Source organism: Lepidochelys kempii, chromosome 1 (assembly GCF_965140265.1).
Source record: "Lepidochelys kempii isolate rLepKem1 chromosome 1, rLepKem1.hap2, whole genome shotgun sequence".
Lineage (NCBI taxonomy): Eukaryota > Metazoa > Chordata > Testudines > Cheloniidae > Lepidochelys > Lepidochelys kempii.
Window position 1 is genome coordinate 323,119,378 of NC_133256.1, and position 22,748 is coordinate 323,142,125.

General features: G+C 40.9%; 1 protein-coding gene across 1 annotated transcript in view; it reads left to right on the top strand.

Annotated features, from left to right (window-relative positions):
* Positions 1–22,748, top strand: part of LAMB4 (laminin subunit beta 4) — a 104,013-nt gene that overhangs the window by 70,366 nt on the left and 10,899 nt on the right. The window contains exons 17-28 of the mRNA XM_073342547.1: positions 216–336; positions 1,415–1,592; positions 4,548–4,691; positions 5,213–5,444; positions 6,914–7,071; positions 9,144–9,368; positions 9,777–9,997; positions 11,825–11,921; positions 12,828–13,203; positions 15,297–15,457; positions 20,885–21,090; positions 22,046–22,249. Of these exons, the coding sequence (XP_073198648.1) occupies positions 216–336; positions 1,415–1,592; positions 4,548–4,691; positions 5,213–5,444; positions 6,914–7,071; positions 9,144–9,368; positions 9,777–9,997; positions 11,825–11,921; positions 12,828–13,203; positions 15,297–15,457; positions 20,885–21,090; positions 22,046–22,249 (2,323 nt within the window). The remainder of the gene's footprint in view (positions 1–215; positions 337–1,414; positions 1,593–4,547; positions 4,692–5,212; positions 5,445–6,913; positions 7,072–9,143; positions 9,369–9,776; positions 9,998–11,824; positions 11,922–12,827; positions 13,204–15,296; positions 15,458–20,884; positions 21,091–22,045; positions 22,250–22,748) is intronic.

Below are 22,748 nucleotides of genomic sequence, written 5' to 3' on the forward strand. Positions count from 1 at the left end.
TCAATTGCATCCTCCTCCATCTCAAACTCCCACACAGGATCTAGTCTCTCCCGATCATGTGTGTGTAACTCCCGTTGTTAATAAGGCATGTGAACACAGAAGACTTATCCAAATCTTTATTTACATCCTTTATATATTTTCTTAAGCAAATACTTTATACCTATTAACTCTCTGATAAAGGAATATTGACTCCTATATTTATTCCTTCTAAACAGAGTTGCACTTCTACATACTCCTTTCTGCTTAGACCCAGGAGTAGAGTATTTTGTAGATGTTTATTTATCGCAGCCTTCTGCCTCTGATCCAAAGACTATATCATACATCTTGATTGATTCAGTAAGTAATCCTGTTACATATTTCTTTTTAATAATATTTATACCTGTTTCACGCTCCTTGACAGAGGCATATTCAAAAATATTTTGTGAACAGACTTTAGAACTCTTATTTTAACCATTTAAAATAAAATTTTATCCAAAAAAATCAGAAAAGCATGCCTGTGGTTACACTAATTTGTACTGGGTGTACATATTTTCATGTTCAAATACAGATTTGTATTTGTGTTCTAAGTTCTGTGTCTGAATATTATAACTGTATGTCCAGTCACAGTATTTGCACACGTTACTAGCCAGTTGGTTGTATAATTGATCATTTGTTCGTTTACTGATGATGTGCAATCATTAGTAGGGTAAATGCACACAGGTCTTTGGGCACAGCTTCTCTACAAAATCTAAGCTAATATGTGTGATCCTCATGGAAAATCTTGGATATGTGTAGAGATGGATCCTGGAGTTTGGATCTAAATCTAGATCTGAATTTTCCCAGAAGTGTTCATATTTGAGTTTTGGAATGGTTCATTGCAGAGCTGGGAGTCACACTTGAAATTCATATCCAAACATTTCCCAAGTTTAAAGGAAGTTTTGGAGGGGGGTATTTGGTTTGTGCTCATTTCCAGATAAAATTTTAAAATAGTTCAACATCAGTTTCTCTGATAATCTTCGTAAAACTGAGTTTGATGGAAGGGGGAAGGGGGAAGAATGAACAAGTTTGGACTTCAGTTCTTCAAACTACTTTTCTCTCTCTCAAGAATGCATGTAAAAATGTTGGCCAAATTCTGCCTTTAGATTCACAAGTGCAGCTGCCGCTGACTTCATCAGCAGTTCTGTACATACATCATTCTGAGGACATACCATAATTTGGTTTTCTATATACATAATGCAGACTCATTTATCTCAAAATCTAGGGCAACACCCAAAACCTTAGAATAAATGGGGATTTGGGTGATGGAACAGTAAGATGGAAGGTCTAGAAATGGCTGAGCTCAGGGTTTCCAACCGTGAAGCGCAGAGTTGAAGTAGCAGAGTTTGGTAAACTACAGTTTTCTGAACGCCCTTTCCTTTCTTTGTCAACTCCAAAGCTTGGACTTATTCCCAGAATCAGTTCTGCGGAGAACCTGTGCAGTCAAAAAGATCTAGATGAGTACCAGCAGTATCACTGTGTCGAAATTGCTTCAGAAGTTGGACCTCATATTCTACCTGAAGTATGTGCAAGGCTCACAGTTAGCATGTCTGCTCGTATTCACAATGGAGCAGTTCGTAAGTATCTGTACTAACAGCATGGTACAGACACTTCTACTGATGGCTGACTTTACATCAGTGGTTCTCAAACGTTTGTATTGGTGGCCCCGTTCACACAGAAAGACTCTGAGTGCGACCCACCTTATAAATTAAAAACAATTTTTTTTTATATCTAACACCATTATAAATGCTGGAGGCGAAGTGTGGTTTGAGTGTGGAGGCTGACAGCTTGCAACCCGCCCCCATGTAATAACCACCCAATCCCTTGTGGGGTCACAACATCTAGTTTGAGAACCCCTGCTTTACATGCTCTCGGTAGACTATTGTTATAGGTGCGCTATAACTGCGTAGATATAAATAGTTAATAAATAAATACAGTGCCAATAGATGGCACTCCAGAGCATGTTGCATAGTTTCCTGGATTTTGTAGGACTAATAAAACTTGTCGTGCACTTCAAATGGCTTCCTCTGGCAGCTGTTTGCATCAGCACTGTTTGTTTGCATGATCAGAGCCTAGGATTGGTGCTGGAAAAAGATAGCACGACTGCCATCCTTTCACCCATGTCCTACTGTGGCAGGAGCCAAAAGACTCAGAGAAATTTGAGCTGAAACAGTGATTCCTAATCTGGTGGCTGTTAGCAAGTGCTGCAAAAATACCCACAAGTCATACTTAACCTGGCTTGCTCAGTATGCTGAAAAGTATTGTGTGTCCTTCAAACAAATGTCTTATTGCTTAGAATGAGCAACCCAGTTCAGATAAAATAGGCTCCAAATATGACCCTTTCTTCAATCTAAACCAGAAAATATTTCTGCCATTTGAAAAATTCATTGCCACTCTGTGAGTGGCTGTGCACATGCATTTGTGCATGCGTATCTGTGAAAGAGAGCAAGAGATTAATTCTCACACAGAGAGCTAGTTGCATAATGGGGAAAACATTCACAAGTAATTTGTACACAACTGACAGAAAATAATCATCAAATGAATTATCTGCTACATATTATTCCACCATCTATAGTGCAGGTTAAATTATGAGGGAAAAATCATTGCATCCCATAAAATAAGCATTGCCGCTAGGGCCTACAAATGCTATTATGGCTAACAAAAATGTGAACATTCATCAGGTACATTACTTGCAACAAATAATTCAATCATGTCTAATTATACAACTCTTCTCTTCCTGGTGGTAACCAGGACAGAAAGCAGAATTACCACAAGTGATGTAATTATCAAGGTATTTCCATTTTTTATTTTTTTGCTGAAACATGATGATTTGTGATTTGCTCTTACCACCTCCATTAGTTGATGATGTCTGTAAGTGGATTTGTGAGCAGGTTCAAAGTCCAAACATTAGCAAACCTCTCTTCAAAAGTATTAGCTAGAGCTAGACCTTAACCAAACACCTCAGACTTTGAGCATATTTATATCTGGATCCAAATTTGGCAATATCCTGAACTTTATAGATCCAGATTAGAACTTTAAGGCTCATGTTGCTGACTGGTCAAATAGTTCAAAGCACATAATTTGGTGGCAGATAAACCCCTGGTTCTCAGGACTCAGACTCTGCTTTGTTCTCTTAGCACATCTCTGGTAACTCTAAGTATAAAAAGAAAAGGAGTACTTGTGGCACCTTAGAGACTAACCAATTTATTTGAGCATGAGCTTTCGTGAGCTACAGCTCACTTCATCGGATGCATACCGTGGAAACTGCAGCAGACTGTATATACACACAGAGAACATGAAACAATACCTCCTCCCACCCCACTGTCCTGCTGGTAATAGCTTATCTAAAGTGATCATCAAGTTGGGCCATTTCCAGCACAAATCCAGGTTTTCTCACCCTCCACCCCCCCCCCCCCCCCACAAACTCACTCTCCTGCTGGTAATAGCCCATCCAAAGTGACAACTCTCTACATAATGTGCATGATAATCAAGGTGAGCCATTTCCTGCACAAATCCAGGTTTTCTCACCCCCCCCACCCCCATACACACACAAACTCACTATTCTGCTGGTAATAGCTCATCCAAAGTGACCACTCTCCCTACAATGTGTATGATAATCAAGGTGGGCCATGTCCAGCACAAATCCAGGCTTTCTCACCCCCCCCCTTTTTTTTCCGGGGGACACACACACGCACACAAACTCACTTTCCTGCTGGCAATAGCTCATCCAAACTGACCACTCTCCAAGTTTAAATCCAAGTTTAACCAGAACGTCGGGGGGGGGGGAGGGGGGGAGGAAAAAACAAGGGGAAATAGGCTACCTTGCATAATGACTTAGCCACTCCCAGTCTCTATTTAAGCCTAAATTAATAGTATCCAATTTGCAAATGAATTCCAATTCAGCAGTTTCTCGCCGGAGTCTGGATTTGAAGTTTTTTTGTTTTAAGATAGCGACCTTCATGTCTGTGATTGCGTGACCAGAGAGATTGAAGTGTGTGTGTTTTTTTGGAGGGGGGTGAGGGGGTGAGAGAACCTGGATTTGTGCAGGAAGTGGCCCAACTTGATTATCATGCACATTGTGTAGAGAGTTGTCACTTTGGATGGGCTACTACCAGCAGGAGAGTGAGTTTGTGTGGGGGGGGGGTGGAGGGTGAGAAAACCTGGATTTGTGCTGGAAATGGCCCAACTTGATGATCACTTTAGATAAGCTATTACCAGCAGGACAGTGGGGTGGGAGGAGGTATTGTTTCATGTTCTCTGTGTGTATATAAAGTCTGCTGCAGTTTCCACGGTATGCATCCGATGAAGTGAGCTGTAGCTCACGAAAGCTCATGCTCAAATAAATTGGTTAGTCTCTAAGGTGCCACAAGTACTCCTTTTCTTTTTGCGAATACAGACTAACATGGCTGTTACTCTGAAATCTAAGTATAAAACCTGCTAAGGAGGGGAAAAGCATGAAAATAGTTAACTTCATTTTTCATTATATATATATTTTTTTATATAGCGTGTGTATGACTTTTTCTTGCCAACAGCATGCAAGTGCCATCCACAAGGGTCCCTGAGCTCCAGCTGCAGTCAACTTGGAGGCCAGTGTCAATGTAAACCTAATGTTGCGGGCCGCTGTTGTGACAGATGTTCTGCAGGAAGTTTTGGTTTTGGTTTCCATGGATGTTACTGTAAGTAGTAAACAGTGAACATTAAACAGTGGTTCATATAAAAGCAAACTGAATCTTTACCCATTCCTCCAAGTGAACCTCATTTGAGATTCAAAGAGCACAATTAGCTTTCCTCCCAACCCCCACTTCCATATGACTCTGCGCTTCCTGGCTCCCAGTGGCAATGGAAATGGAAGTGCTGAAAAAAGGATTGCTCTGATGGTAATTCCAGCCTGATTGGAAACAGACAATTCCAGAAGGCTTATTAGAAGGCTCTTCTCGTGTGATTCACAACCCACTTGTGCAGGCCAAAGAGGTTCAGATAAGCTAATGCACACCAAATTTTCTGGGATTTCCAGCCACTGATGTGCATGAACCTACAGTGATAATATCAAAAATGTTACGCCTACAGCCCCTGCTGCACATCTAAGTGAAGCCACATCTCAGTCTTATGGCCTCAGATGGTGACCAGTTTCAGGAAAATACATTTAGAATTTAGCTGATCCTTAACATGGCATCTGCTTTTTCTTGTGTTTATCTAGCATGTGAGTGCCATCCTCAAGGCTCAGTGAGCACTATGTGTGATCAGCTGACAGGACAGTGTTCATGCCGCCGAGAGGTTGATGGTCGATGCTGCAATCGGTGCCTGGCTGGGTATTTTGGGTTTCCCAACTGTCGTCCGTGTCCATGTAATGGCTACACAGAGCTTTGTGACGCAGCGACTGGTGCATGTCTTAGCTGCCGTGGGTTTACAACTGGAAGTAGGTGTGAAAGGTATGCAAGGGCTGTCATCTAGAAAGTGTCTGAATGGTAGTGGATAGTTTGATATGCATCTTTGGGTGTGAGGCAGTGCCATGTCAAACCTTTAGAGCTGGGTAGCCAGAGAGTTGCAGTTGCTGGCCGAGAGCCCAGCTCTGAAGGCAGCAGCGGAAAAGTAAGGGTGGCAATACCATACCATGCCATGGTGCTGCTGGCGTCAATGCTGCCTTCAGAGCTGGCCTCTCATCCAGCAGCCACCGCCCTCCGGCAGTTCAGCTCTGAAGGCAGCGCTGCCGTCAGCAGCAGCACAGAAGTAAGGGTGGCAATACTGCAACCCTCCTGCAATAACTTTGCGATTCCCGCACAACCTTCTTTTGGGTCAGGACCCCTACAGTTACAACACTGAAATTTCAGATTTAAATATCTGAAATCATGAAATTTAAACTTTTAAAAATCCAATGACCATGAAATTGACCAAAATGAACCGTGAATTTGGTAGGGCCCTACCTATGAAGTTCTGTGTGCTACCTGCAGGGACCTGAGTATCTTTACTCCACTGAATTCAAGGGACGCAGCACCTGGTAGGAGGCGTGAAGCACCTCACAGGATTGACTCCTCAGTATCTTGATGCATGTGAAAAGTGCTGCATATATCTTAGAATTGTGAATCTTACCAATTATTAAAGGAAATTTTCCAAAACAATAATAATTCTCAATACTTGTTCTCTTACTTTGTGTTTGCAATAATCCTTGAGGCGCCTAAATGAACAGTTCTCTGTCTACTGGTTTATAGCTTTTCCATATGAATGACAAATTATTTCCCCCCTATGTTTCTAATAGGGCTGGAAATCGTTCTTCTTTTTGTCTGTTCTTGCAGCAACAGAAGTGATGTCAGTACAGCTTTGGTACAGTAATAGGGCTGGTTGGCTGATTAGTTTAGTTTGGCTGAGTCATCTCCTCTCATTCAGTTTAAGGAGAACTTCCCTTTGCATTCTATGGGGAGTTCTTCTAGAAAATGGTTTAGACAATAGGAACCTTAGGCTATGTTTTGAGTTCTGCTGGCCGACTAGCTGTCTTAGAAGTAGTAGAACAAAAATATGGTGGGTCCTTTATAAATAACAGTTACTCAATGCATCAGAGATCGTGTGGGAAATTTAAAATACATACATTTAGAAAATTTTACATTACCAATTAGATTAAAAGGGTCTCTGAGGAGGTGGATGATTGAGCCAGAACTATTTGGCAATGCCCCTTGAACATAAAATGAATAATTTGCTCCACGTTTGGGGAATACAGCAGTGTTTCTAATTCCTTTAATCTCTTCAAGCCTGGACACTTCTGTACCAAATAATGGGAGTGGCATCATATTAAGTGCTATCATATTTTAAAACATGGACTTGAATGAACCAAGCTATTGGCATGGACTGAGAGGTATATCTGTCAGGAGGATAGTTTAACGTGTCTCTGTGGTGACTGTTTTGACAGGTGTGTCGATGGTTATTATGGAAATCCTCTCACAAGAGAGCCTTGTCGCCCATGTATGTGTCCAGAGTCCCCTGAAAGCAACAGATATTTTGCACATTCCTGTTACCAAGATCCTCACACTTTGCAATTAGTCTGCAATTGTCATGAGGGCTACTCAGGTATGAAACATATTGTTTAATTTTCAGCATATTACAGTTCTTAAGGAAAGATTGAAAAATTACAACTAATTCCCACCCATCTGCTCAGCGACAGAGTGGAATAATGAAAATAAGGTACATAAATAAGGCTAGTGTCTGGTTTATTGGGACAAAGGGGGAAATCATGTAGTAACTGATCATCCAGCGACAGCAAATAGTACTACAAAATTAATGTTCCAACAAGGAACTAAGGAAACCAGAAGAAACCCAAGAAAACTGGACTCAGTGAAGCAATTAATTTATTTTTACTTTCATTTATTACTGATTAAACCTGTTGTCTGTCCTTCTATTAACTCCTTATGCATTAAAGCTCAGATTTGAGAAAGTGTGCTCCAAGATCGGCCGCTCAATCTGCGACTCTTCGGGCAGATCCTCAACTCGTGTAAATTGTCATAGCTCCACTGAAGTCAATAGAGCTATCACAGTTTATAATACCTGAGGATCTACCCCTTCACACCCCATTTTCAGTGGTGCTGAGCTAAAGTCAATGGGAGTTGCAGGTGCTCATCCTCTCGGAACTAAACAAGCCCTGGATACCCAAAAACTGAGGCACCCAAAGACTAAGTAGTGAACTGTTTTGAAAATGTTGGTTTAAAATGCTGCCCCATAAGAGAAAAGCTCTTTATACGTGAGTTTTGACCTGATCTCTCAATCACTGCAGAGTTTTTTCTTACTTCGAACTATTGTTTTGCAACTGGGTGGTTTTGTTCTGGGTTATTTTACATGTTGCTGTTTTGGTAGCAACTTGACTCTATTTCTTAGTGTCAAATTAGTCTTAATCTCCAGGGGGGAAATGAAAGTGCTTTTCCACTGCTTTGTCCATCAGAATGAAACCAGCTTATTTTTGTGAGATAGAAAAAATTACCTTAAATGAACGCTTAAAACAGAAAATAAAGTTAGCTGGTGTTTCTATCCAAAGATCCTCAGGAAAAACATAGTTGATACTTTTTTCTTTCACCAGCTATTCCTAAAGGAGAAGGAGTCAGGTAGAAATGGCAGTGCTAGCCTTATTTCCTATTTGTAGCATGTATTTAAGACAAAACCTTTCGTTCTCAAAATATGCTGCCAACTTCTGACATAGTATCCACCTTTACTTAGTCAAAACTAAATAGCAAGACATGCAAACACTGTGTCAAATTCCATAATCTTTATTCAGGTCAAATGCCCTTTGCAGGCCTGATTAAACCCTGAAGGATTGTACTTGTTCTGACCAGTACTTATCCAGGGGACTTCTGCCATGAATAATTACTGCGGATCTGGTCGTACCTCAAAGATCTGCACTCAGTGAGAGATCTCCACAGTTAGTCACCTGTCTGCAATATCCCACTTCCTAAGAGCCTGTGAAAGGCTCTGGAGACTGTTATGGACCAAGACCAGGGAGTGGACAGGTGTTGGTTGGGACTGAGCCAGCCAGAGGTAAAGTGGAGTCACACTGGCCCCCAACCAGCCCATTAAGATTTCTGAGATAAAGTAATGTAGCCTCTTGGACAGCTGCAAGTAGGAGGGGCCCTGGAACTCCATTGCAGCTGTAATACCAGGGTGAGGAGGCCCAGAGCCAATAAAGAAACAGAGCCTATATGAGGATGGCCCTGGCTAAGTCACTCAGGAGCTGGAAGGATCATGGGGATCTGTTGGGTTCTGGGACAGATCTGTGGCTCATGCCATGAGTGTGGAAACCCCCTAGCTTCCCATTGGGTGTTTGGGGGGAAATCTCCTCAAAAAGATTCCTTCAGAATTTTCCAACTCCTAAAACCACTCTCATAGGGACTTCCTTGGTAAGAGATGTTGCGGTGGAGGAGGGAGGGAAAGGGCTGCACATTTCCAGCCTCTGGCCAATGTGGTACATATAATCTTAACCTACTGTACAACTAAAATGCAACAATGTCCAATTGGATGATATAAGGTTACTTGGGAAACTTGCATCTAAATCTAGGTTATCACAGGCAGTAGGAATTGTCAAACAGTTTTGTCAAAAAATGATTTCACTTGTGTTCCTAGCACTCAGCAATTGATTTTACCTTCCTTTCTGGCAGGCAATCGGTGTGATGAGTGCTCCAGTGGGTTCTATGGGAATCCAGGAAGACCAGGGGCTCAGTGTTTGCCATGTTCCTGCAATAATAATATCAATGTGATAGATCCAGGATCCTGTAACAAGGTTACAGGAGAATGCTTAAAATGTTTATACAACACACAGGGACCAAACTGCCAGTTCTGCAAACCAGGTCACTTTGGGTCAGCACTTCTTCAGAACTGCAGAAGTAAGTAAACAATTCAATTGCAAGTAGATATTATCACTAAGAACTAAGATCTGCCTTAAACAAATCATGGTGCACAGAGGGGTTGGTTTTTACAGAGCTAGTAAGACACATGATGGAAACTGGACAATTTATGTAATACTGTCTTCAAAGTGCTGAACAAAGACTCATTAATTGTGCCTGCACTGTCAGTTAAATTGCCATTCCTAGTCATTCTTCAAGAATTCCTCCCAGGGTATATGGCTCATATGAGAGAGTCCACTATGAAATGAGATGTAGTACAGTACTATGCTCTAAGAAAAGAAGCAAAAACTTGTTCCCTTCACAGAGAAATAAGAATTAAAGGTATTAAAATGCATTTTTAACATTCTCTTATTTTACCCAATATAATAACTGGCATTCTCTTTCCAGGGTGTACTTGCAATTTTTCAGGTGTGAACCCAGCAATATGTCCACCTGGAAATGGAGTTTGCCTGTGCAACCGAATGACTGGAGTATGCCCTTGCTTACCTAATGTAATAGGTTCTACCTGTGACCAGTGTGCTTCTGGCTACTGGAACATGTCTAATGGAATAGGATGTCAGTTCTGTGACTGTAACCCAAGAAACTCTCAAAGTAACCAGTGCAATCAGGCAAGATAACGACTCTGCTAGATGGGAGATGTAATGTTTGAAGTTACAGGGACATTTTGAAAGAATCTCTCATAAATTATCAAAATCTTTTGTTTTTCTCATTGTTAATAACAATTTCTTAGAAGTTTGAAGCTGTCACAAATTAATTTATCTTTTTTTTTTGTTTGGGTGCATCATACAATACATGCTGTTTTGTTATGGAGGGTTTGCTCATGAACAATGAGCTCTTTGCGTTCATGTATCTTCCTGAAATGGAGCACTGAAGCATTTTGTGTGGAAATGGCACACACAGATTATATGCCTTTATAATAAGGGGGAAGGGGGAAGAATTAGTCAAGTGTGTAAGGGGGAAGAATTAGTCAAATTTTGAACCCAACAGGCAAACTCGACAGTGTCCTTTTAAGTGTTTGTTTGCATGTGGTAGTAACTGAAGTCATGTTGTTGTAGCCACGTTGGTCCCAGGATATTAGAGAGATAAGCTGGTTGAGGTAATATTTTTGACAGAGGCCACTTCACTTTGAATGGTCTCTCACAATATGTTAACTACTTGTGCTAAACAATCCATTCCACCTCGCATTTTGCATCTGAAGAAGTGGATTTTTACCCACGAAAGCTTATGCCCAAATAAATCTGTTAGTCTTTAAGGTGCCACTGTACTCCTCCTTGCATTTTGCTGTGACACTGGGAGGACCTTTCGCAGAAGGTGATCCAATAAAAGATATTGCCTCACTCATCTTGTCTCTCAAACTGAAGTCATGTCATTGGTTTATATCTTATCATGAAATGAGTTGTGTTTTATCATATTTAATCTATATGTACTTCATAGGGCTCAGGGGGGTCTGGAAAAATCCAAAGTTTTTCCAAGGCTGAATCTGTGGTTGAAATTCTGATCCCTTTGAAATCAGTGGGAGTTTGGCCACTGACTTCTACGGCAATGGGATCTTATCCCATAGTTCTAACAAAAAGAATTTCAGATTTATTTTATAAGTGTTTTCTGTTTGTTTGTTCTTTAGTTTAATTGTTGGAATTGTAATTTTTCCTAGTCAAATTAGATCTTAACCTTTCGAAAGTTAGTACAGATTTCACCAGTTAATTTCACCAGGTTAATTTTATTGTTTTAATTCCAAAATATGTTTTCTGGGACAATTTGCATAGTGTAACCTTGAGCTTCTAAGTTACAGTTACTGTATCCCGAAACTGGGATCTAAAGATCAGTAGTTTAGCCTGGAAGGAATAAGAATTAGATGAAGCAAATTTTCTATATACAACAGAAAAACCCTGCCTTAGATGAGCTGAAAATAGCCAGGGGATAGCTGAGTTTAGGAACGTCTACCATTCATCTTCTCAGAGGTCAATAATGAGGTCTGGCACATGTGAAATCCTTCATCTCAGTAAACTAAGGGCATTTCCATGCATCCATTTTGCTTTCACTTCCATCTGTGTGATTTCCCAACTTTTAATCATATGTCACTAAGCAGCTGGAGCATGGTAATATTTTTTGGGAGATTTGAGTCAATCCTATAACTCATTCTGTTCTTAAAAAAAGCATGAGAACAATCCCACTACATCTTTTGTGCAGCTGTATGTCATAAATCACAGAGGAAAAAAATGTATCTATTGAATTAAATGTTTATTCAGTTGGCTCGTGCTATTTCTTCCAAATCATATTCCTGAGACAAAGTGGGTGAGATAATATCTTTTATTGGACCAGCTCCTGTTTACCACACTCACCTTGTGTCTCGAATATCCTGGGACCGACACAGCTACAGCAACACTGCATACATAATCATAGTACTGGCAGTTGTTTACTGAAGGCTGTCTTTGCAGTTCACAGGCCAATGTCCATGCAAACTAGGCTACAGTGGAAGACGTTGTGATGAATGTGAGGAAAATTACTTTGGCGATCCACGGATGTATTGTATTTGTAAGTATTATTAGGGGGGATGTAGTGTATCAGAAATCACAATATTTTCTGTAAATGTTAGACCTTCATCTGAATATAATAGACAAGACATACAAATAGAGAAATAGTTTTGATTTAGCTTTTTTTCTGGAATATGGATTAAAAACCATTACATAATATTTACCATGTTTGTCACCTGTAAGGTTATCATAGATTCATGGAAATTAGAGTTAGAAAAGACCTGTTAGATCACCAAGTCCATGTCTATGCAACTCCAGCATTGTTCTCTATGGTACATTTTACAGCATTTTGATTAGTCTAGTTTAAATGACCCATGAGATGTGGCATTTAGCCGTTCTCTAAGGAGATTATTGCCCAGCCTGACAGATCTCACTGTTAGATAATAATAGTATATAATGGTGCATAAAAGAAACCTGTCGTACAATGGTTCATAAACTTTTTCCCACTACAAACCCATCTTAGTGAATTATTTCTGTCCAGGATCCCAGACAGCATGGAGGACACAATTTTGTAGAGCAAAATGCATTGTGACCTCACACACTGTACATGTGAGGTCATACTGTGAGGAGCAAAATGGTGTCCTCTACACAGTAGGGGTTGCCACAACCCCATCTGCTGATGACGCAACCCCATTGGAGTCACGACCCACAGTTTGGGAACCACTGGTATAGCAATTATTTGTATAAAAACTGTGTTTTGCTTATTGTGATCAACATGGCAATAGTGTTTAGGACTAACTCCCTTAGGTGCCTTGAAAATCCTAGCCTAAATGGCCCAATACCAATTTGTCAGTAAATGGCAAAAAAATGTTTATTTGTATTGAATTGCATTATCTTTCATGTTTTACCCCTATAACTTAACTAACAACTAAAAGAAACAATGTCATGTTCCTGTCTCCCCCTGTAGCATGTATGTGTAACCAGGAAGGAACTCGCAACCCCAAGTGTGACAAAGAGACTGGAGCTTGCAACTGCCGCATTGGTGTCACTGGAAAGCTCTGTGATCAGTGTGGTCGAGGCTTCAAACAAGAATTTCCCATATGCTCTCGGTGTCACCTTTGTTTTGATCAGTGGGATAATGAAATTACTACCCTATCTCAAACTGTTCAGGGGTTCATGAGATTTGCTGCAAATCTAGAAGATAAAAGAGACACAATGCCCAGCTGTGATATGCGTTTCAAAGGCTTAGAAGATAAGATTTCTGAAATAGAAAGAATTTTAAAAACTCCTGTTCTTTCATTGGAGACATTCTTAAACATCAAGGATTTTCACGACTACATTCGGTAATATTTTCTCTTGTAGAACAGAAGGGCGTTATAAATGTCACTGAATTGGAAAAGCAATCCTCCACTGTACTTTAATAGTTGTGCAATGTATTTATAGTTCTGTTTGTGATCACCATGCAAATGCTGGATTGTCAATTAATGATCCTAAATCATCAATAGATTTATTATTGTGTATCCTATTAACAGCTCAAATCCTCAGCTGCATCACAGCACTGTCGGATGCAGTTGAGGAGAGGGGGGGCCAAGTTGGCTATAAAACACTTTTTCACTTCCCTGAACCCAAGGTCAGCTTCAGGCTGGTCCATCACACCAGCATAATTTAGAACAACTGCAGGTCTGCTCTGAGCTGTGCCCAGCTGGAGATTCAAGCAGTTCCAAACTTTAGGTGCTCAGAGAAACTGAACTTCCAGCTGACCAAAATCCTTTAAGATGCCCACAAAGCCTGCAATAGCCGTAAGAGCCTTTCAGTGAGCAAATACAAGCACCCCAGAGTCCTGGATTGCGTGTGCCTGAGACGCCGGGCTTGTCTACACTTACAGCCCTGCAGGGGCACTGCTGCACTGTTGCAGCTGCATCGCTGTAGTACTTAGGGAAGGCGCTACCTTCACCAACAGGAGGGCTTCTCCCATCTGCATAGGTACTCCACCTCCCTGAGAGGCCGTAGCTGCGTCGACAGGAGAAGCCCTCCCGTTGACATACTGCTGTCTACACCAGGAATTAGGTTGATGTAACTACGTCGCTCGGGCCCGTGGATTTTCCACACTCTTGGGCAATGTAGTTATACCGACATATGTTTGTAATGTAGACCAGGGCACAGACTTGCACATAATTCAAGTGCATGTATAAATCATGCCTTTGCCGTACACTTTCCCTGAAAAGCAGGGAGGCTTCTATACTCACAAGGGAGTCAGTATCTGAAGCTACATATAATAAATACATAGATTAATAACTGACTAATGTACAAGAGCATCACAGCATCAGGATGTTATGCTAATATATAAGTGAAACTAATGGGTATTGGTATCCCATCAGAATAATGGGAGAGGTGAAGCAATCATGTTGACAATCCAGTCAGAGCAAGGTGAGCACGAAGGGAGGAAAGGCTCCAGTGTAGCACGTCCTAAAACTTACAGTTAAAAACACTTCAGAAAGAAGCTCCAGGCTGGGAGGAAGCATTGGAAGAAGGAATGGCGCAGTGACTAAGGCTGAGTCTACACTACACAGCTTTTAGCGACACTGCTGTGTTGCTATAGCCGTGCCGCTAAAAGTCGTGCAGTGTAGCCGCTGTTTGTCAGCTCTCCTGCTGACAAAATCTTCTAGCCCCAATGAGCAGGGTTAGCTTTGTTGGCCGGAGAGCGCTCCTGATGACCAAAGCACTGTTCACATCGGTGCTTGAACGACAAACATTTTGTCTTTCAGAGGGGTTAAAAAAACACACACCCCTGAAAGACAAAAGTTTTGCCGACAATTGCCAGTGTAGACATAGCCTCAGGACCCATAACAGTCAGGAGATTCACTTGAAAAGACTTTAAGAGGCCTGGATTTAACACCCAGACTTTCAAAAAGCGTGTGATTGCAAAACTACAATGGCATGCTGCAAACAGGTATTTGCATGCACAAATAGAGTGGCTGAATGCCTAATTAGCCAATCAGATATGCATTCACCCACTCTGCACATGCAAATTCATATTTGAACATGTGAATCTGGGGGTTTGCCAGGCGTTTGGTGTTCAAACATTTTTGCGGGAGCATTGTCTGCATCCTTCACTGGCAATTTTTAACAAAATTCCATGATTTCAAGCATTTGAGGAATGGAAGATTGATAAATCTCCACAGCAGGTTTTATCATGACCAATCTGAGCTTGAAGCACGCAGAATGGCATCCTTTCAGAAAGTGTCAATAAAATTGGGAATGTAAATGCTGGCTTTTTTCACTTAGTCCTCTGACCTTCCTAATATGATGATGCCACAAGTGAATGTTTCCTTCTGGTCTAGGGTAAACAGTTGTCATCTAAAATAACATGTATCTCATTCCTAGATTAATAATAAATCTTGAATGATTACTGTACAATTGCACTTTGCTCCTGTAGACAAAAAGTTGCACAAATGGACCTATATCGCAATAAAATGGATGAATTTCCCAACCTGAATGGGATCATACATGACATTAGGAAAGAAGCTGACCAGCTATATGAAAGCCTGAAACAGAAAATACATCTATATCACAGTTTGAATAATTTGAGCCACAAAGGTAAGAAGACCAACAGCTAATCAAAATAAGAGAACATTTTTCATGACGTTTCACACAATTTTTCTCCAATTTATTTTGCATGGTTTTAAACCCTCAGATTTCAGCTTTCCATAACATCTCAAGAGTTTAAAAACTGCCATCATTTTTTCACATATCAACTTGCAAATCCACTTCTAGCTCAAAATTCCATGACTTCAAGCATTCAGAATTTAATACAGAAGTACCAGAGCAGCCATGTAAAAAGGCAGAAGAAGGCCTCAAAAGCCCCCTGATTTATAATGGGTTGGGAGTTAAGAGGACCTGGGTTCTGTTCCCTCCTCTAACATTGACTGGCCTTAGTAATATTTTGTAAAGAGCTCTATAAATGCAAACATTATTTAATTAAGAAGCAGGTCATATCAATAGCATACACTGTGGCCAAAAGGGCTAATGTGATCATTGTATGCATAAAGAAGGGCGTCGCGAGTAGGAAGGTTATACTACCTCTATATTTGGCAATGATGCAACCATTACTAGAATACCGTATCCAGTTCAGGTATCAACAAGTCAAGAAGGATGTTAATAAACTGAAGAGGGTTCAGAAAAGACATTTTGTATAGGGATAGACTCAAGGAGTTTCATCTATTTAGCAAAAAGAAAAGGAGTACTTGTGGCACCTTAGAGACTAACCAATTTATTTGAGCATGAGCTTTCGTGAGCTACAGCTCACTTCATCGGATGCATACCGTGGAAACTGCAGCAGACATAATATACACACAGAGAACATGAAACAATACCTCCTCCCACCCCACTGTCCTGCTGGTAATAGCTTATCTAAAGTGATCATCAAGTTGGGCCATTTCCAGCACAAATCCAGGTTTTCTCACCCTCCACCCCCCCACACACAAACTCACTCTCCTGCTGGTAATAGCCCATCCAAAGTGACAACTCTCTACACAATGTGCATGATAATCAAGGTGGGCCATGTCCAGCACAAATCCAGGCTTTCTCACCCACCCCCACTTTTCCCGGGGACACACACACACAAACTCACTCTCCTGCTGGCAATAACAAAGCCCGTTGCCAACTGTGCCCACATATCTACTCAGGGGACACCATCACAGGGCCTAATAACATCAGCCACACTATCAGAGGCTCGTTCACCTGCACATCCACCAATGTGATATATGCCATCATGTGCCAGCAATGCCCATCTGCCATTTACATTGGTCAAACTGGACAGTCTCCACGTAAAAGAATAAATGGACACAAATCAGATGTCAAGAATTATAACATTCATAAACCAGTCGGAGAACACTTCAATCTCTCTGGTCACGCAATCACAGACATGAAGGTCGCTATCTTAAAACAAAAAAACTTCAAATCCAGACTCCAGCGAGAAACTGCTGAATTGGAATTCATTTGCAAATTGGATACTATTAATTTAGGCTTAAATAGAGACTGGGAGTGGCTAAGTCATTATGCAAGGTAGCCTATTTCCCCTTTTTTTTTCCTACCCCCCCCCCCAGACGTTCTGGTTAAACTTGGATTTAAACTTGGAGAGTGGTCAGTTTGGATGAGCTATTGCCAGCAGGAGAGTGAGTTTGTGTGTGTGTGTGTGTGTCCCCGGGAAAAGGGGGGGGTGGGTGAGAAAGCCTGGATTTGTGCTGGACATGGCCCACCTTGATTACCATGCACATTGTAGGGAGAGTGGTCACTTTGGATGAGCTATTACCAGCAGGAGAGTGAGTTTGTGTGTGTGTGTGTTTTTGGAGGGGGGTAGGGGGTGAGAGAACCTGGATTTGTGCAGGAAATGGCCCACCTTGATTATCATGCACATTGTGTAGAGAGTTGTCACTTTGGATGGGCTATTACCAGCGGGAGAGTGAGTTTGTGGGGGGGGGGTGGAGGGTGAGAAAACCTGGATTTGTGCTGGAAATGGCCCAACTTGATGATCACTTTAGATAAGCTATTACCAGCAGGACAGTGGGGTGGGAGGAGGTATTGTTTCATGTTCTCTGTGTGTATATAAAGTCTGCTGCAGTTTCCACGGTATGCATCCAATGAAGTGAGCTTTAGCTCATGAAAGCTCATGCTCAGATAAATTGGTTAGTCTCTAAGGTGCCACAAGTACTCCTTTTCTTTTTGTGAATACAGACTAACACGGCTGTTACTCTGAAACTCATCTATTTAGCTTACCAAAAAGAAAGTTAAGGGGTAACTTGAAGTCTAGAAGTACCTACCTGAAGTACAAAAATTTGATAGAGGGTTCTTCAGTCTAGCAGACAAAGGTAAAACAAGATTCAATGGCTGAAAGTTGAATCTATATACATTCAGATTGGAAATAAGGTGAACATTTTAAACAGTGAAGTTAATTAACCATTGGAACAACTTACCAAGGCTTGTGGTGGTTTTTCTAACCATGGCAATTTTAAAATCAAGATTGGATGTTTTTTTCTAAAAGATCTGCTCTAGGAAGTATTTTGGGGAAGTTCTATGGCCTGACTTCCCATATAACATAGACTTGATGATCACAGTGATCCCTTTGGCCTTGGAATCTGAATCTGAATATTCTCACAATATACATCTGGGGAAAACAGAGCTCAGAGTGGTGAAGTGCCTTGCTTAACATCACAGAAAATTGCAGTTTTAGAACAAGGTTCCTGTTCGCACTGCATTCTTAAGTGAATTATGCTTAATATTAACGCATGCTAAGTAGAATCTCCATCAGCTGGTAGGAGTAGCAGGAATGATATCCTCATAGGCCAGCTTCTAGAGAATGAGGCAGAAACACTGAGCAGATGTTAGTCCATCCATTAAGAGCAGTGGAGTACATACAGTACAAACCACCCTACTGATTGATCAAAACAAATAATGCTCAAGACAAGAAAGATCTTGGATTCTGGAAGCCTATGGCTGGAATGTCAAACACCATACAATACAATAAAGAACCTAACTCTTATTTCTATAATACTGTCAGAAAGATGTAAATTGATTCCAGCCTATAGAATATGTGTACATTCAAAGTGGGCTTGCTGTTGTTGTTGTTTTATTAATGTGCTCAGTGCTTACATAAAGCAAAATACCAGCACTTCTCTAAATTCAAAGTTTCTTGCTGTTTTATTTCAATAAGAATAAAATGGAGCTAAATAAGATTAAAAGAATGAAACAGAGGATGAAAGATAAAGCTGAAAGAAAGAAGGAAGGAAAGAAAACGACTAATTGTAGATGATCCACTCTGCCACACCCCTTTGTGCCTGACTCCTCCATTCAGGCTGGTGCACTAGTGTTTCAGCACAGCATGGTGCTATTCCCACACTGATCACTTCCTGCTCAGATTTTCTCAAAGCAATCCATAAAGCTGGAGAAACCTATTCAGAGCAGGGCTAAGAAAGAACATCTTATGCAAAGTGGTAAGCAGGTCACTGATTTATGTACCTTGGTAGCTTAACCCATTGATGCCGTTTGGTCAGCTTCAGAGGCCTTTTCATACTTTCAACCTTTTGGAGACCAACAGTCAGACATTCATATATAACACCCATAATTGAGGTCTCTGGTTTATACTACATACGGAGTCATGGCCCTATGCAGCCATTAGCCCTGCCACCAAGTATCTGACAGCTCCAACAATAAGCACTGCCACCGGGCTGCCAGTTCTCTCGTGAGCCTTCCTCCCTGTTCAGTTTGTTTTTTCTTTCCCTGCATCTATCCTCAGTTTGGTGCCAGCACCACGTCAGAATTGTTTCCCTTTGGTGTGATGTCGGTCTGGTGAGGTTAGAAAGCCTGAGCCATGGGTGGGGAATGGAACCCCACACATCTGTCTTTGCATAAGACCCTGAAAAACAGAGCGTCAGTAGTGCATAGATCTCCTCCTAAGTATTTGTTTGGCTAGCAGTCTAGAGCATGTCAATATTATAGTGGTTAATTAAAGTTGCTGGAAAGACACAAACATCAATGTCCTTAAAATGAATATTCACAATTGATGCATACTCATTAAATTAACTTTCCAGCTCCGGCTTTGCAGCTTGATTCAAAACCTGTTGAAGTCAAAAGTTTCATTAACTTCAGTCAGCTTTGGATCAGGCCTCTAGTATCCAGCTGAGGCCTGGTCTACACTAGAAAATTAGGTCAGCATAACTTCCTTCTCAGGAGTGTAAAAAATTCACACCCCTGAGCGGCGTAGTTAAGGCAGCCTAAATCCCTGCAGACAGCACTAGCTTGATGGAAGAATTCTTCCATTGGCCTAGCTACTCAGGGAGGTGGATCATTTACACCAATGGGAGAATCTCTCCCATCAGCGTAGGTAGTATCTATAGCGCTACAAAGGTGTGGTTGCAGCAGCGCAGCTATGCAGCTGTAGCTTTTTAAGTGTAGACAAGCCCTGTATTTGGTTACGAAAATAGAAACCTATGATATGCAATGACCTATAAATAATATCTCATTGCAATGAAGCCACTTGAGTCTCTACTCCCTGCACACGCTAACAGGGTGGGAGAACACAGTGCAAGCTGTAGTTTTTATGAAACTTTTACAACTTTTTCTTTACATTTTAAGTTTTGCAAAATGTGTTGAGTTTCAGAAAAAATTTCCTTTAAACTATTGTGTTTCAATACAAATTTGAGAGCTTAAGATAAGGAAACAAGAAAGGTTCTTTCTTGAAAGCATTTCTTCTCTTGTTTATGGGATTAACAGGGGAATAAAAAAAATGTAAGAATGCATCAAATCTAAAATTGCATTTTTCCGAAACCACATGAAACCCCAGAAATTTCAATCTCTGTTCTACATTTATGTCCCAATTCAGTAAAGCACCTCTTTAACTTTTAAGTGCTATGATGAATAGGGATAGGATTAAGTGCTTTACTGAATTGTGATAATAGAAATGACCATTTTTAGGGGTTTTTCAATTGGCAAAATTAATTCTCCCATCCCATCCTCAAAATAGCAGAACATAAGAACTGCCATACTGTGTCAGACCAGTGGTCCATCTAACCCTGTATCCTGTCTTCTGACAGTGACTGGTGGCAGAAGTGACTGGATGCTCCATCTAGTCAATAATTCCATCAGCTGATGAGCCCTTGATACAAGTAAATAGCTGTCTGAGTCATTAATCAGAACCCGTTCATACACCGGAATCTTTATTTGTCTGCCCCATATCTTGGACATCCAAAAACGATGTGGGAACCATCCCTGTTGTATCTGTTTTTAGGCTTTCAATAGCTAGAGCTCTAAAATAAAAACTCCATAGCTGGCTGAATAAAGGATTCACAAACCTGACAGAAAATCACAATCCCTGGCTTACCCAGCTTAATTTCCTTTCTCATGCAGAGTCAAGAACCAGCTGACAACCTAGCAAAGCTACTGCCACTCATCATGTATCAAGAATGTATTTGTTAGATACAGTAAAATATGGTCTGCCTCTCATATTAAATGCTATTTCTCTTCATGTAGATTCCTTCAGCAACATCAGGAAGTATTACCAAATGTCATCATTTGCTGTAGAGAAAATCAGTGGAGCAATCCCCATCATAAGATATTCAGAAAACACCAGGGATGGCATACTTGCCATGTTAGGCAATCGAACCTCAAAAGAAAACTATACCTTGGAGCAGCTCAGAATATTCAAGATTCCAGATATCCAAAAACTGAATGAAAAGGTAAAATGCTATGGATTTTATTTTTAAAAGGGAGATAAATAAAATACTTACTTTTGCTGTTGCCAATCAGTAACACTAATATACACTCTTTTTTCTTTCTTTCTTTCTTTTTTTTTTTTTTGTGAAGGAATGTTTGCAATACTTTTAAATCTGGAAAAGGAAATCTCAGGGTATGTCTACACTGCAATTAGAGACCCGTGGCTGGCCTGTGCCAGCTGACAGGCTCACAGGACTCCGGCTGCGGGGCTGTTTTATTGCAGCATAGATTTCTGGGCTCAGGCAGAAGCCCAGGCTCTAAGATCCTGTGAAGTGAGAGGGATCTTGGGGATGAGGTCTTAAAAACAGAGGTACTGTCTGCTCTGTATGGACACTAAGGCCCTGTCTAAAGGTCATATGAGATAAAGCCATGTGAAAGAACCTGGTTACAATTCTGTTGTCTAGCCTGGTTACAAGCATGGTTCAGTTTGGAACACAGATTGGATCTTAACCATGTTTTATAACTCAGTTAGACCTATGGTTTCATGGTTAGGCCATGGCTTTACTCACATAGTTAAGGTTCAGCCTACACTTCAGATGTGAACCACAGATGTAACCAGGCGAGGGGATGAGCCAGCTCTAACTGCATTCCTTGACATGACTACATTTATACTGTACACAGAGCCTCAGCATCCCACAGCACTTTTTGTAAGACTAACTGTTTTCACTGTTGTCATTGTCCAGAAGGTTCCCCCACTTCATCAACTATTATATAGTGTGTGTCAGCTGGCTCACTGCCCACTATCCCAGAGGTGCCTCCCTCTCAGTCGCGTTGTATTTTGTGAAGTATTTTCGGATCCTTTAGGAGAAAAGTGCCATTATAAATGTCAAATATTCTTCCTTGCTCCAGTATTACATTTCAGAATCCTGAAAAGCTCAACACGTGTTGCTTCTTGCCATTAACGTGCTTTTATTGCAGAGTTGTGGGCTACCAGGAAACCTGCCGTGTGTTATAACAGCTTGTGGGGGAGCTTTATGTCGAAATAGCAATGGAAATGAACAATGTGGTGGCCCAAACTGTAATGGAACTCTTCCTCTTTCTACAAACACAGTCAAGAAAGCTGAAGAAACAGACATGCTGTTAAATAATTTGACCAGACACCTACAAGAGTCTGAAAATCAGGTGCTGTATAACCGAATCTAGTGTATTCTGAGGAATAATTTGGCAGCCAAATGTGATGCAGGAATTAAGACAAAGAATCTGACTAATCCAAACGGTCATGTCCAGAAGGTAATTGCACAATTTATTATAAAAGGGACAGTGTCAAAATTAGAGAGACAAGGTACATCAGGTAATATCTTTTATGGAACCAAATACTGTTGGAGAATGAGGCAAGCTTTTGAGCTACACAGAGCTTTTCTTCAGGTCTGGGAAAGGCACTCCAAGTGTCCCAGCTAAATACAAAGTGAAACAGATTGTTTAGCATAAGGAGTTAACACATATTGTGAAAGAGGATTCAGAGTGGACCATTAAAACCTTTGCAGGCGTAGAACAAAAAAAGGGGAGGGTAAATGGTTTACAGATTGTTATAATAAGCCGTCTTTATTAAGACCATGATTTTTCATTTCAGAGTGGTAGCTATGTTAGTCTGTATCAGCAAAAAGAACTTTTAGTGTCTAGC